At 43.6% G+C, this 16,474-nt stretch overlaps 1 protein-coding gene across 1 annotated transcript in view; it reads right to left on the reverse strand.

Moving 5' to 3' along the window:
• TMEM131 (transmembrane protein 131) overlaps window positions 1-14,235 on the reverse strand; it is a 106,349-nt gene extending 92,114 nt beyond the window's left edge. The window contains exon 1 of the mRNA XM_075427114.1: window positions 14,082-14,235. Coding sequence (XP_075283229.1) covers window positions 14,082-14,235 — 154 coding nt within the window. The remainder of the gene's footprint in view (window positions 1-14,081) is intronic.
• Between the last annotated feature and the right edge of the window lie 2,239 nt (window positions 14,236-16,474).

Raw genomic sequence — 16,474 nt, forward strand, 5'->3', positions numbered from 1 at the left:
TATCAGACAGCTAAAATAGAAACATTCCTAGATCATGCATTTTAATCATAATGTGAAATGAAAAGGCAACACATTAAGTTAAAAACCAAAATGACAGAATTTTCATTAAAAACATAATTCTGTACTACAGTTAATAAGAAATTGTTTTTATGACTTTACGTTAACACATATTCAAATAAGTTCATATGCACCAACCTATGCCCAAGTTAATACCAGCTAAACAGAGACAGTAGATCACTTGCACTGCAATACCTCTGCAGTGACTCACTATTCCACAGTGAGGGGGGAAAAAAGGTCAAATAATTTGTATTTTACCGCACACAACAGCACAAATAGGAGTGCATACACTGCTACCTACCTAAGTCTGCATATAAGCTTTTGCTAAGTTACTCGTGTGCCATTTCTGACTTTAGACATGAGACAAGCTTCTCTACACAGCCAAGCCCTCTCCTAGTAAGGGGAGCTGTCACATCGCATTCATCCACTCATCTCTTTTCACTTTAGTTAAGGCTGATGCAGATTTTTACGAATTCAGCGATCAATTTTTAAAGTCAGCTACAAAACTGAAAGCGACTGCATAATTCTGACTTAGAACACAGGCCCCAGACAGACCGTGAAGCTACCGCTGAGACCGAGAAAGCAAGCAAGCGGGTCTCCGTCCTGAAGACGCAGTTTGCACATCTGGCTCGTGACATTTGTTTCGCACTTCAGAAGATGGCACAACTGCTTGAAGGTTTCTTTTATGGAGTTTGCACACATAGATGTGTCGTTTAATAGCTATATCCTTGCTCTAAAACTATAGAAACATACCTAGAAACAAAATAGTTCACTGCAAGTAACACGTACTATGCCTAGCGGTCTGCTTTCATTTAGTTATCTTCCTAAGAAAATTACTTTAGATGATTTTAGATGGACAAAGAATCACATTCAAATACCTTTATTCTCAGATGTTCATTTGGCACTCAGTCTGTGTTTCCACCTCACAGACATTTGCATTTTCATCCACTTCAGCTAGAACAATTTTTCTTTTAATCTGACTTTTATAATAAGAGTTTAAAAAGTTATCTGCCATTGACCAAAATGGACTATTTCAGACAGCAGCAACACATATCATAAAATGTCACTTTTAAAGCAGTATTTGTTTTGTGTTTTCTTGTTTTGTTTTTTAAAATTGCTAGATACTTGAAAAACCAACTGCTTTAAGTTGGTGCTTTACTTTTAAACATTTCAATAATATCATTTGTTCCTCCAAAGACATTTAATTGCTGGTTCCAAAATGCTTCTCAGGAAATAATATCCAATACTGTTTTTTCACGAAGATTTCACAGCGGGGTATGAATGAGAACATTTAGTTTTAAATAAACTTAAAAGAAAAATAAAGAAAGGAGAAATAATTCTCTCATCTGGAGAAAGACTTCAGTACATATTATTTTTAAGCCAGAGAGAACAATACTCCTGACACTCATGGAAGCTTCTCACAAATCATTTAAAGCAAAGGAAAAAAATTCAAAGGAAGTTATAAAGAAACACAACATCTGCAATTAGCATCCTTTTCTTCTGGCTTTGGGCCACACAAATTATGGCTTTTTATTCCTTCTAATGATGACAATTTTAAATATTTTAAAATTTATAATATTCTACAGATTTGTCATTATTGAGCTTGTACAGACATAAAATTGGAACTAGCCTCAAAAACAAGATCACCTGTCCTGCAATGAAAGACGGGGAAAGCAGCAGCCTCTCCAAACTGTTCTTAAATCTTCATCACACTTCAGTTCTCAAATTTTAGATCAGAAACATCTAATTGTGGCAATAAGTTCTACTACTCATGTAGCACTGCAAACTGACATATGCAAAGATAACAGGGACTTAATGGAATTCTAACCTTTCCAGTTTATAGAAACATCCAATATGTAGTTCACAAGAAACGACAGTCAGTTCATAGATTCTGCAGCCTCCGGAGAACAGTGCATTAACTGACAATGATTGCAACTATTACCATTAATGTCAGCCTTCCAAACTTGCACTCTTACGAAATCAGCCACTGAACAGACCCATGAAACCCACTTACTCAAAAAAACGGATCGTGCCAACACAGTGCAGAGACCTACTTAAAAGGTACATCCAGGCTGATTAATGACATTAATAAACCTACACAGAGGGCAAGAGTTGTTCTCTACACTGTAGAAAAGAGGAAGGAGGATGGGATTTTCAGAATTTTCAAAAAACCCCACAGAACAGTAAGACAACAGCGCCAGACAGACACCTTCCAACATCTAAATGTCTTGCTGCAACGTGAATGCCACCAGGTAAGAGCTACAGCTTTTGCACTGTGGACACGGCTCAGTTTTCAATGCCCACTCCTACCTTGCTATTGGCTACAGAGGATGCTTTGTATCACTCAACCCATGTTATGGCATAGCGACAGGGCCCTGCTGAGCGACGGAGTCCTGCTCTCCTCCCTGCTCTGATCCTCCCCCCCCTCTGTCACCAGGAAGGAACTGTATGAATTTATAGAACAACATGGAAACTTCGACAATACATTAATTTATATTTTGCTGCATAACACTTGTGACTTGGTTAAGACTAGATTATAGCTGGTGAGAAGAATCATGCAGAGGGGGGGGAGCAGAGGATCTCCACCCTCCTTGTGCTCATGTGGCAACTGCTACTCCAGTGTCCACTGGAAACAGCTATTCAACCTGGAGGACAAGTAAAAGAGCAGCAAGATAATGCTTGATCAGCTACCGCATGAAGTCTATAAATACAACGATCAAAGGTCAAGAAAAGGTAGGAAAAGCCTAATGTTAAAGCCCTAGTGTTAATGATGCAGGAGTAATGCTACTTCTTGATTGTTTAGCAAAGCAGCCGATTGACTTGCCACGTGGGAACACAGACCAGCAGGAAAAAGCTGGTCGCAAGGTCTGATAAAGCCAGAAAAGAAACGGGTGGAGAAGAACAGCTGCAGCAAGTTTTGAAAGGAAATAATATATAGGGAAAGAAGAATGAAACAGAATAGGGGAAATCCAGTTTTGGAGAAAAAAAAAATCAGAAAACACTAATAAGAAAAATGTGCAAGTAGGCATATGGAAATTAAATGCTTAAGTATGTTTAGCTGCAGAAATTCAATTCAGCTACCCAAAACACCTTGGTTGGAGTTACCCCTCAGAAGTAAATAAACAACTTCTTCTGGTCAGACTCTTTCAGAAACTGCTACGATGACTTAGGTTGACACCCTGTGCAACACAGACCATAATTTCACCTAATAATTCCAAACCCTTAGGCTTAGTTACAGAATAAGTTTCAGAGAGACAACTAATTCTGCTTTAAAGATTGCAACGACCCCCATCAATAAGTTGCCCCTTAATCAAGATAAAAGTAAATTATATTCACTCAAAAATAACTCTCGTTTCTACTCTGACATGCCTAGCACCAAGTCTCAAGCTAAACGTGCACACCTTTTCTATGTTAAATGGCTCTTCAGCATTAGAATTTTTTTCACCCAACACAGGTACTTTTAAAGCACAATTAAATAATGCTAAATAAATAAATATTTTATTTAATTTCTGAGTTCCTTATTCTAATGTATTCTTCCCTAGAGAAATACAATTTAATCAAAGGAAGAATTCATGGGACTCATCAAGCACTGGAACTCTGATCAAATTTTCCCTAATGAACTAGAAGCTGGTTTCAGTCTTCCCGTAAGATATTGGTATTCAGCAGTAGTAACTGTGAGAGTAACTTCACCTGTGAAGATTCAGTCTCTGCCAATGAAAACCGTCTCTCCTTCAGCATCAGATACAGTCAGGTTTCCCCCCAAAACAAAGAATTTACTCATCCTTTCATTATTTTGGCAGATACAGTTTCTATCCAAAACTATTTGGGCAGACCATGACCCAGTTAAGTTACAAGAAAGGCAACTGACGAGGTATATGATAATATAAAAGCAGCTATATAATAATATAAAAGTTCCTCACACACACCTCTTCCTTATCTTCTTACATTTAGGTGCAACAGCTTAGAGGGCAAGAGTAGTCTCAGTGCTTTGTATCACTGAACTAAGTAGCAGGATTGCTGGGGGCAAGGGTCTCACCAGATAATGGTCATTTCTGGTACCTCTAGACTGCCTGCTGCTGGCTCCACAGACTGAAGTTACACACAGGTCCAGAACACCAAAGCAAACATTCAAGATGGAAATGGTTTCCAGCAAGGACCAAGTACTCCATGTCCCGTGCTGCAAGAAAGGAAGTGCCAACCATGGCAACATTCAATATCCAGATCTCTCAGTATTTCCTCAGATATACAAGTCGCGCAGATTGTTAAGTATTACTTTAATACATCTTGTATATTAACATGTCAACCACAATCCAATTTATTGTCATATTACCAGCAGCTAGCAAAGATGGAAACTAATGGCTGTATTATCCTTCGTGTGAAAGATGGGACATAAAACACTCCCGCTGAAACAAAATTTTTCAAGAAAAAGAATGAAAACTAGGGGACGAATAAAGCCTACGTGATGCATGACTACAGAAACAAGGAATGGCCAACAGGGTCTTTGTTTTGTTCTATAATCACATTTCTTTAGTGATGCAGTGACATGTGAAACTTCCTGGATCCAGTTACAGCTCTGCTTCTATCTAAATTATATCTACATTACTACTACCATTGCACTGACTTTGCCATGGAGTTACGTGGAAACCCAGAATTCTCCTGTCTTACACATATTCCCATCGGTCACGACAAATTTATCGCAACTTCCAACCAAGTTTTCAAGATCATGAGGGAGACCCAAAACACAGAGACAGAGCAATTCAAGGTGGACTGATGTCATCTTCAGATGTCATCTAGCTCAACCTTCTGCTGAAGCACAGTGAACGCTGAATCTGCATGATGTTGCTTTTGTTTACTTGAGCCTTGAAAACCCCCAAGGTCAGAGATTTCACAACCTCTCTAGGGAATCTGTTTCAATGCCCGATTGCCCTCATGATGAAATACGTTCTTATTATGTCAAGCCAGAACATTGTACTGATCCTGAGCGAAAGACCGTAACACACGGCACAGTCAGTGATCCATGCAAGAGCCAACCAGAGCAGGACCGTGCCTGTGCTGTGCTGCGTGCAGGGGCTGCCTTCCGCGCCCGTGCCGAGCGGCACGTACCCCCAGCTGCGGGACCAGCCCGGGGGTGAGCTGACCACAACCAGGAGCCTGCCGGCAGCTCCCGCTCGGTGCTGGCGACTGCACCGCCAGCGTCGCCTTGCCTTCAACAGTGCAGCTATAAGTCCTCGTGTGAGCACCCTTTCTGCTCGACAGTACAAGTTATGGACAGAGTTGTTTTCTTGTAAGGAAATCCAACAACGGCTTGAAGGACCAACACGGGGTCACCCTTTCTATGGATGGGGTCTGCAGTGTGCTGCACATGGACTGGAGGCCTATTTGATGCTGCACAACTCAGGGTTCCCAGCATCAAAACAGATGTAGGATTACCCATACTATTCTCTCTTTATAGGGTTAGCTGTAACAACGCTATCATTAGTAACACTCGTACACCTGGATACGGTCCTGTGCAGCCTGCTGTAGGTGACCCTGCTTTGGCAGGGGGGTTGGACTAGATGATCCACAGAGGTCCCTTCCAACCCCTGCCATTATGTGATTCTGTGAAATAGCATTTTCAATGACACTTTACAGTGTCTGAGCGCCTTTCTTACTGGGATCATCACAGACCAGCACCTCCTGGTACAAAACAAACTTTCCCTGTTTCACTTTATGACCATTGCCTCTCCTGCTATGCATCTCTGTGAGGAGTCTGGCTCCATGTTCTTCATAACCTCTACTTTGATGTTTGCAGGCTGCCACAACGTCCCTCCAAAGCCTCATCTCCATGAAGCTGTGGGTCCCTCAACCTCTCTTCATAGGTCATGTGCCCACCGACCATCTTTGCAGCCTTCTGGTGGGATGGTAGACAGCAAAACTGGATGCAGTGGTTTAGGTATGGTCTATTCAGTGCTGAGTAAGCAGGAATAATCTCTTTGTTCAGTCTAGTGGCTACACTCCTGTATGCTGCCAGGGTACATTGCTGACTCATGTATAGCATGTCCGGCTGGTACCCCCGCAAGTGTTTTTTCTGTCCCATATGAAGGACTTTCTATTTGTTCTTTTTGGATTTCACAAAGGTCCTGACAGCTCATTGCTCTGTCCTGTTTAGAGGTCTCTGAAATACAGCCCTGCCCTTCAGCATACTGACTGCTCCCCCAGATTCAGCACACTCCAATACCAGATCAGTGACAAAGACACTAAGCAGGTCCCAGAATACAGCCAGGAGGAACTCCTTGTAGCCAGCCTCCAAGGCAGAACTCAAACCACTGCTGGGAATAAACCAAAACCAAACACCCTGCAGTTTATCTAGTTGCCTGCAGAGTTTTCATCGTTATCTCAAAACTCCACCTGCAAGTATTTGTACAGTATTTTAGTGTAAATCACTGACTCATTAAGACTTTTTCTGTACTGCTAGATGATTTCGTATTTATTTACAAGCTTCAGGTAACCAGTTTTTAAATTCACTTAGCATACTATATCAACATCTCAAATGGGGGAACCCAAAAATCCCCTAGTGGAAGCAGATGTCATGAAAAACAGCCTATTTCTTTACTTCAATATGAGTATCTTCTATCATCTTCAATCTGAGCCAGACATTTTCAGTCTGCAGCTTATCTATTACAAAAATAAAGAAATTTCATAAGCCAGTCACATCAAACTACGCTGAAGCCACCCAATTTCACACTGAGGAAAATACCTTGAGATATTTCCAATAGAGTATGCCTGTAAGGAAACAAGAAAGCTTTCCATTTTCAAAAGCTAAAATTCCCTCTTCAGAAACTTCTTCTTTGAGAACTTTTTCCTCAGCCATTTTTTTCTTCACTACCACTCTCCTCTGCAAGGCCCCCATTCTACTTCAGATCTACGGATCTAAAAAGTCAAGTTGATGAACAATGAGCATACAAGCAGTTTAGTGCAAAACAAGCGTTTCAAGTTATTTAAATCAGCACCATGCTTGCCTACAGCTTTGTCTCCTATTCTATCATCACTCCCTCAAACAGCAATTTAATCTGTTTAACACCACTATTAGCTGTACTTCCTGACTTAATTTTGAAAAATGCCTATAACCAAGGGGGTTGCTAGGGATATTTTTAAGTAACTTTAGAAAGTCTGTGCACATTCTAGTACACCAAATCTGTACAGTCCAACATAGATCTGGATGTTCAACTGCAAAAAAACTCAAATAAGCCTTAAGACATCATTATTCAGATAGATTGCTTTATGAAGAATAGTTAATAGATGCATTGATCAAACAACTTTAAAAACCTAAGCATGTTGTATTAGAGTCAGCTAAACAGTTCTATCAAATAACATTTTGTGACTTCATACAGTACACAGGCAGAAGGAGCTGTTAGGTACACAGTTTCATTTCCTGCACACCTTCTTCCACTAAATTTCATTCAGTTATCCTTAAAACCAGTTCAATAACTTCAGTAAAACTCCAGTTGTTCTTGGATGGTTCTCTACTGCTATGCATGCCAGGAGGAGGAGAGGTATTAAAAATGCCTCTATGATCGTCCTACTGAGAAGATAGATCTGGTAAGTGTAGCAGGAAAATCTCAAACTAGTGTAAAATTCCTCAATTTTTGTCTCCTTTACAGAGAGTGGAATTACATTGCAACCCTTCAGCTCTTTGTTATCTCCCCGTTACCTCCACGGTTTTTAACAAGAGAGGGATCAATTGCGCACAATCCTGGTTTAGTTCCTTTAATATTCCAGAGCACAAGTTATCCAAGCCTGCTTATCAGAAAATGTTAAGAACAGATTTTAAAAGTGTTAAATGCAAATGCTGCATCACTTCCTTGCTACAGTCAGTAAATCACTAATTATTCCATGTAGACAGTTCAGAGAAAAGAAATACCCAAAATTTCTGCACCACATCTTAAAATTTTACCAGCTGCCTCTAACAAACCCACATCCGACACAGGATTATTCTCTGCCTGTATTTATGACCAGAAAAATAAATGTCTACCCTTTTAACTCTCACGGTCATTGGTTCTTTCCATTTCCTAAATCAGGCATCTACATTTTCAGTTTACAAGATTTACAAAATGGAAAAAGGGAAGCTGGTGACACGAATTACTGCCTCCGTATCTGGACTAGTTGTTAGCAGTTCCTCCATATGAGAAAGGTGAGTGACAGTAAGCAAATCAAGTTGAACTATGTTTCTATTTCCAAATTAACAAGCTAGACTACTAACACCAAACAAGCCAATCACAAAATACAGGCCATTCCAGCAACACACTGATATACTCCCTATGCAAGAAGAAATTCTGCATCCTCTATCTTGGTATTAATAATTAAAAATGCTGAAATACTAACACAGATTTTTAGCAAAAACAGAAAGGATTTTTAAAATAACTGTAGTTTAAACTTGTATTTGGTGACTACCACAGGTGAATGGCTCAAACCAGTTGCTTCCCTAATTAGCACCCAGTGTGCTCATCGTTTGGAACCTACAGGCTAAGGCAGGCTGGAAGCAACCGCAGAGGCCTCCAGCCTGGGCAGAGCGGGTCCAGTTAGAGCAGGCTGCTCAAGGTATTACCCAGCCCAGTTTTGAGCTCCCTGACTTATTACCATGAAGAGTGAAGATTTACTTCAAATTCTGTCTTTTAGAGAAAAAAAAAAAAAAAAAAAAAAAAAAAAGACAGCTTCTTGCAGCTACTGTTACACCCCAATAAGTTCATGCTGCAGACTGACAAAGTCAGAGGTGCCACACTGGACAGCAGCTACCAGAAAGAGAAATAAAACAGATCTTTCTTGACTTTTATTCTTGCCAAAGCCACAAACACTAGAACAAACCAAACTGGTTCTAGCCTGTGCTTCAGTCACACGATTTTTACTGGTGGTTATGCATGAACCACAATGTCCACCATTCAGTGTCACACTCTCAGGTGATTTACCCAAGTTTACAGTTTGAAAGATTTTTTATACTTACAGACTTAGTAAATCACACCATGGACTCATAACATGCATCGCTTTAAGCAGAGCAAAACCGGATAGGTTTTGAAATAAAGTGATGCACAGCAAACACCCAAGTTTTACTGCAAGCAGGCGAAATTTTAACACGCACAAATGTATCCAAACAACTCAAACTAGCCCATATTGCAATAATGGCAATCAATCACAAAAATCACAACTAAAAGCTTTAAATAAACTAATGCCTACAGACTTCTGCAAACTTTGGAGGGGCTTCATCATGTTAGGCACCGTACAAACACATAGCAAGATCCTTCAAGAGTTCACAGCCCAAGGCCTCAAACTGCAGGACACTCTCCTTCTATCAACCTCGACGGGTGAGGGAACCTCAGCCTGCCTCACATGTGTGATAGAACTGGACACCGGTGAGAGAGAAAAAGATGCAGAGGAGGGAGAGCTTACCCAGAAGGTCATGGAGAACATGGGGTCTCAACTTTCTGTCCATTGCATTAACATTTTTCCTTACATTTAATTTAGCCCAAAGATTCTGCAGACAAGTATGAGACCTTTCAACCCAACCACATGGTTAATATTTATCATTCACAAGAGCAAAGACATAGTGCAAACCTAATCAGCTCTCCCACACTTAAGTTTCAAAAACACAGTGAGGCAGCATGGTCAATTTTTACTCACTGTGTTTTCCTCACACTGTTCATGATTTTGATGTGCTACTAAAGCTGCTAGTGTGTTTTCAGTTTGATTGAGGTCATTCTTCCTGGCTCATGTTTTGATTTAAGTCAGGGTCAAAATATTAGCATTAAAATAAAGGATAGCATGCTTTGTATCAGTTCTGACAGCAGGATATGACAAACAAGCAGTATATGTGAAGAGTTTTTCATCACGTTATTTTAAACATGTAAGATTTCTCCCACATCACCTTCCAACATGAGTCTACTTTTGATACTCATATAAAGTAGCCTGGATTGCCATTTTAGATACTGGTAAAAAGCAAAAAGGAAAAGCTACTTGCAAGAGATTAGACAGAATGACAAAAATGGAACCAGAACTCCAGCATCCCAGTACACTTTTCTAATGACAACACCTCCCTTAAACTCTTCTGTGACTATTCTAGCTCTCATTTATCCTTAAAAACTATCTTTGTTTCTAGGATGTTAGTAGAGAATATGTCAAGCTTTAGGAAAAAAGAACATGCCACATTTTCACTGACCTATCTGGTATCAGATCTTAGAAGTTTAAGCAGAAATTTCTCCCAGGTCCAGCACTGAGATGTAACTTCAAAAGTTACAGTTAGGGATTGAACCTAGCCTAAATATCAACCTTACTCTAATTGCACCAATCCTGTGAGCAGGTGAGTAGATAAGCGAACTATCAAAACAGTCTCAACAGGCTTCAAGTCATCTGGCCAACTAAAAAGCAATTTAAAACAACAAACAAAAAGGTTGCTGTTGTATAAAATGAAGATTTTTTTAAAATATATATATAAATAAATAGAAATGAACATAAATAAAGGAACAAAGACAAAACAGTTCTCGGGTGAAAAAGCATGCTGATATTAAACATTTGTCTTCAAAACATAATACTGACCACAAGTCTTACTGCATTACTATGACTTCCTTCAACCTGAAACCCAGAAGGCTGCTATGTGTCCCCCCTCACGAAAAACAAAGACTAAAAAATAAAAAAAAACCCTAAAACAAACAAACCAAATCCAAAACAAAACCTGCACACGTTCAAATATAAACTGAAAGTTGTCCTCAATCCATGTGGCAATACAGAACGTGACAATTCCAGTAGGAAAGGATAAGTCTGCAAAAAGCCTGAAAATTATACACATTTGCTAAAGAGACTCTAAAGTTATTTTTGTCCCTCCTAAATGGAAGGAGGCTCTTTTAGACTGAATGCAGGAATTTTTCCCTGCCTTGTCATTCTTTTGCTATAGATTCACAGATCTCCTAAGTGAAAAAAACAAAGCAAAAAAATTTTACAACCTTCTCAGTCTTACTCATTCCTCAGCAATACATGGGCACTGAGGACCCAGCTAGGCAAAGAGAAAAAAAAAGTCACATATCAGTGTTTAGTCTGAAATTGATGTTTAAGTTTTTTTCGGCTGATCCACATGTTGTTTTATCTGCCCTCATATTTGTTCAGATATCAGATAGTTTCCACAAGTTCTATTCCTCTAGCACAAAAAGAGTGTACAGCAACATCACTGTTCCCCATGAGTTGCACTTACAGCATGTATACACAAAGGATTTCAGTTTTGTTTTTTGCTGTTAAACAGCAAAGCTGTTTATGTTACACCTTCACCCTCAAACTCTTTAACTAAGATTGGGGACTAGGAGCATCCACATCAAGCCGGAATGCTCCAGCATCAGTCTTCTTCCTACTTGTGACAGCTCCATAAAGAACTGCTTGCTGCCCCTTCTCCACAGAAGCATGAAGCTGGCATTACTGGCCTGTGCATCAGCTCCATCTTTCCCTGTTTCTCCTCCTGCACATGCAAGGTAAAAGGAAAATAGCATCCTCCGCCTTCATTTTTCAGTTTGTTTTGTGATATTCTGATCTATTCTTCTCTCACTCCTATTGTTCATCTGAGCACCTGCTTCTACGAATTTTTTTCTGTAGCAGCTTCTCTGGAACATACACTGCCTGGTGTCTTACTACAGCCACCGTCGACTCAGCAGTGTGGAAACAGTACAGGAGCAACCACGCACAACCTCAGTTCTAATTCCTCTCCACAGCTTCCTTCCTGCAGCAAAACATGTACATCCACATTTGGGGGATGGAAGGGATATTCCTAACTATTTCCCTACTTCCAGGTCATTTTTTTAAACTATATTTTACTATGTTTAATTAGACACAACCTGGCAGAAGCTGCAGCGCTGAAAAACAGAGCCTGAAACACCCTCCCCTCCTTTCTTCTGAACTCACGTTTCATTTTGAGCTCCCACCTTGGTCTACAGGTCCACTGCCCAAGCTGGTTCTTCCTCGCCTATGCTCAGTTACCGCCCCTTGCAGACTAGGACTTAGACTTGTAGTTGAAGATCAGTGGGACTAGATCTCACAAGTCACTATTCAACTTTGCCTTGCTTTAAAACTCCACTGTTCTTTTCTCCAGGGCTACAAACAGGCATTGCGCTCAGCAAAAGGAAGAGCTGAAGACAACAGTTTTCAATGTGTGATCCACAATTGCAGATCATTAACAAATTCTTCTAAGGAATCCATAAAAGATTAATTCTAAAAAAAACAACAACAAAAACAAAATGCCAGAACAAGATTTCTTTGCAAGCTTAAATGCACTACTCGCAGACTACACTCAAGCAGCAGAAATCTTGGGAAGAAAAATGAGTGTCGGAAATCAGAAAAGACTGGAAAAAATCCATGTTCTGTATGAGAACGAAATGCACTTTTTGAAAACGACAGAAGTGTTGCTGGGATAAGTAACAGACTGTATCAATAGAAGGAAATGGTATGAGTACCAACTATTCCATCTTCTTGACTTCAATCATATCCATTCAAACTCTGTGAATCTAAATCTGTCTTTGTTTATCTAGGGATGCCAAGGAAGTCCACGAAGAAAAAACACGAATATCATTCCACGAATGAACAAAGCCAGAACACGGCCCCAGCTGTCAAAAATTCTAGCACATGAATCACTTCTATCATACTGGTATATGACATCACCGATAAAGCTTATAAACTCATATAGGTTATTACCTCTAAAGGAATGCAATCAGAGTTAAAAAATAGGTAATTTCTGAAGCATTTGGACTCTTCCAGTACCTGAAGACACTACAGACTGAACTGACAGACTTACAAATTCTCATCACTCTGATGATACTGTACCTTCCTCACCCTGTTTTCTGAATGTTAACCTCTCTGAAGACAAAGTCAAGTGAACAAGAGTGGCTGCGATGCAGAATAGTTTTTTATTATCACCTTAATATCAACATCGTCATATTCATCAAAAACAAGTTACTAGGAAATTACCCAAGTTGAGCCCTTTGTTAGAAAATCAAAGGCATGTCCGTATTTATTCCCATACATGCATTATTAGGATGCATTTCTCCCTCAAATCTGGTCTAGAGACACGGTTACAGGCTCCTGGCTGAACTCCCACCCCATACCCTTCTTACGCTCATTCTGTTTCACCTCTCGCACCTCATCGGGCCCGACACATTTACCCGTCCTTCCAAGACACCCTCCTCCCATGTCAGCAACTTGCTTGGAAAGTAACTTCTCGTGTCAGCCAAAGTAAACCTGTTTCGCCTACTTCTGTAACACATTACATTTCTCTGCCGCTTTCTAACACCGCCACGCAGCCACGCTTTTTCAGCAGGCCATGAGTCTGCACCTTGGCAGCGCCCGAAAAGCCGTCCTCAGCAATACGACCGAGCTCGCTTAGGTGTTTCGCTCGGGGCTTTTCTTCCCTCGCTAAGCCACAATGAAAAAGACAACGTGCCAAGAGCAGAGGCGCCAGAAGTGAAGGGCTCCCCGCCCGACTTTCACTGCAGCTCGGCGCAGACCGCCGCGGGCCCGGGGGGGTCAGGACCTGCCAGCAGCCCGGGCAGGCGAAGGGGGTCTCGCTGTCACCTCCTGGCCCGCGTTCTGGCCCTTCCGCAGGCAGGTCGGCCCGCCTGTTTGCCTTGGCTCGCTCCCCCGCTGGAAGCCTGCCGCAGGGGAACCAGCTCAGCGCCAGAAAGCCTTTATCTTCTTTTTTTGCCCCCCCTCCTTGTTAAAGGGCAACTCCAGCTCCATCCCCGCCGCTGCCGGGGAGGAGAACACACCCCCACCCCCACATCCCCTCCAAGCTCGCCCCAGCGGCTGCACCGCGCACGCAGGGACAGGCACACGGACCCGCGGCGCGGTGGGGGGGAAGGACGAGACGACCGCGGCAGCGACAGCCGCACGGCGGGCAGCGGGACCCGGCGGCCCCGCCGAGGGGAAGGGGCGGCGAGGCCGGGAGCCTCCCCAGCCGTCCGCCGGAGGAAGAGGCGGAGGGGGGGGGAGGAAGGACAAGAAAGGAAGAGAAATCCGGGTCTCACCTTCCTTCTCGGCCCGGGCCGAGTGCAGCAGCACCGCCAGGGCCAAGCGCAGCGCCGCGCCCCGCCAGGCAGCGGCCCAGCCGCCGGCGAGAAGGAAGGGGAGGCCGGGGCGGCCGGCGGCCACCGCCGCCACCGCCTCCCTCCGCGCCGCCATCGCGCTGCCGCAGCCGGTGCGGGTCCGCCGTGTCTCCGGCCGGGCCGCGGCGCGCGCGCGGGGCAGCTCGGGGAGGGGCGGGGGAGGGGGCGGGGGAGGGGGCGGGGCCGGGCCGAGGAGCGGGGAGGGGGGGGGGGGGGCGGGCACCCCGCTGCGCGCGGCGTCTCCTGACGCGTGTGTCACGGGCGGGGGGCTGGCCGCACGCACGCAGAGGCGCGGACCTGCTGCCGCCCCGCCCTCTGCCCGAGGGGGCGGGGTTACCAGGCGGGGGCGGAAGCAGGTGCCATTTTAAGTGCGGGCAAGCCGCCCCTTCCTGCTGCCTGGGCCTGGGAGGGGGTTGTTGTGGTTTGCTTCCATTTTTTTAAATGTGGCTTTGGGTTTCCTGCAGGTCCTGGCTGTTCGTGGTGGGGTCGCCGCGCCTCTTTAGTACCCCCTTCGTCTCTGGAAGGGTTGGGCCGTCGCTGTTATTGTTTCCCTATGGAGGGCGTCGGGGCTGCTGCTGCCCACATTCAAGATGGCGGTGAGAGGGTGGCTGCGACGCGCGAGCCCGACGCCGCGGTGGGAGGTCCGTTTCCCGGGGAGGGCGGCTGCGGCGCCCCCGGGGGCAACGGGCCCCCAGCAGGGACGTTTGTCCCTGGTGTTTGTGTCCTTTTCCCGAGCCTTTGCTCCCCACCCTGCGGCCGCGCTGCTGGAGGCCCGCGGTGGTGTGGGGCGGGGGTGTCAGTAGCCCTCCCGGTGAGGGAATCGGCTGCTGGCCCGGGCCTGTCCACGCAGCACCCTCGCTGGCAGCGAAGTTGGAGGACGGCGAGGTATGGCGCGCCTAAGGTGTGCTGTGAGGCCCTGTGCTGGAGCACAGGTGTGGCACCGCGTGTCTGCCCCTGCCGACGAAGGACGTAGGCCTGCCGCCATCCGTCCCAGCGACGAAGCGTGAATTGACCTTGCGGTGGGGGAGAGGGCACCTTGTTACAAGTACAAGGTCAATAGCTGTCAAGTGGATGCAGCGTTGTGCTGGCAAACGGGTGCGTTTCACTGGTGCTGAAAGGAGCTGTGGCACCAGGCGTGTGGCGTAGAGGGACTGCCGATACGAGGCATGTACCCCAGCTGTAGCTTGCTCCGGGTGTCAACTGTCCGAGATCAGGACTGGTACTGCCAGAGTCATCTTGGATAAAGCAGCAGAGGAGAAAGTCTGTCGCTGCTCACTGATAAACTGGCTTAGCTTTTTAGAGTAAAAAGTTGTATGTACCCATGCTCCATCCTTAATCATTCGTTTCCCCACGTGATCAACATGTTACATCGGGTTTGAAGTGCTTGAACATGTGGCTGAATTTCAGCTGTCACAACAGCATGATAGATTTGGATAGTGTAATAGATCCAGAGTCTCTAAGGGACTGACTAATGTGCAGTCTAACTAAAAACAGTAACCTTCATTATGGCTCTTACACGATCATAACATGCACTGTTTTTTATTGTCAGAACACCCCAAAGACACCTTGAAGTTCTGAAAACTGTTGTGTCGTTGAACTATGGCCACAGCATCAACTAGGTTTATTTTCAAGGGAGAAATGGAAAGAAACATTAGGTCAAAGCCTTCCTCAGCAACAGTAATCATTTCCAGAAGATGTGTGAGGAATCAAGTTAAAGGCTTCCATGTAATTACTAATCTTCTGAACTTGCATAATCTTTTGACTACTGCATTGAAAAAAGACATACATGAATCGGTGACTTAAGAGCATGAGTCTCTGTTCGCAGTTCTCAGGATCACTCAAACCACAGTAAATACAAAGCTTGATCACCACTGTGACCAGAAGTTCACGTGATGACTTCTGTGGGGAGAAGTATGTACATCAAAGAGTACAATCAAATTGAAGTAAAGAACTCAGAAAGACAAATAGCAGGTAGTGATGCTTCTTTATTACAGTGAATCCTATATGATCTTAATTTTACCTTCTTAATTAGGCTTCTGCTGAACACGCATTACTTTTATGGAAAAAGAAGTCAGCTATTTTCTGTTTCTCGATTTCAAATCCAGCGTTGCACAACTGAGCAGCCAGACTTTTTCGCTCCAATTCATGCTGTAGAGCATCCTACCCACTAAAATGAATGGGAACTAATGAAACTAAGATGTAAGGATGGCAAAATCTGCCTTGGAGTAAAAATGGAAATGCCAACTGTGCTATAAAAAAAAAAAAAAAGGCCATGATATAAATGAGGGAACAACTGTGAGTCCTACCATTATGGT

The sequence above is a fragment of the Opisthocomus hoazin genome, chromosome 1 (genome assembly GCF_030867145.1).
Source record: "Opisthocomus hoazin isolate bOpiHoa1 chromosome 1, bOpiHoa1.hap1, whole genome shotgun sequence".
NCBI classification, from domain to species: domain Eukaryota; kingdom Metazoa; phylum Chordata; class Aves; order Opisthocomiformes; family Opisthocomidae; genus Opisthocomus; species Opisthocomus hoazin.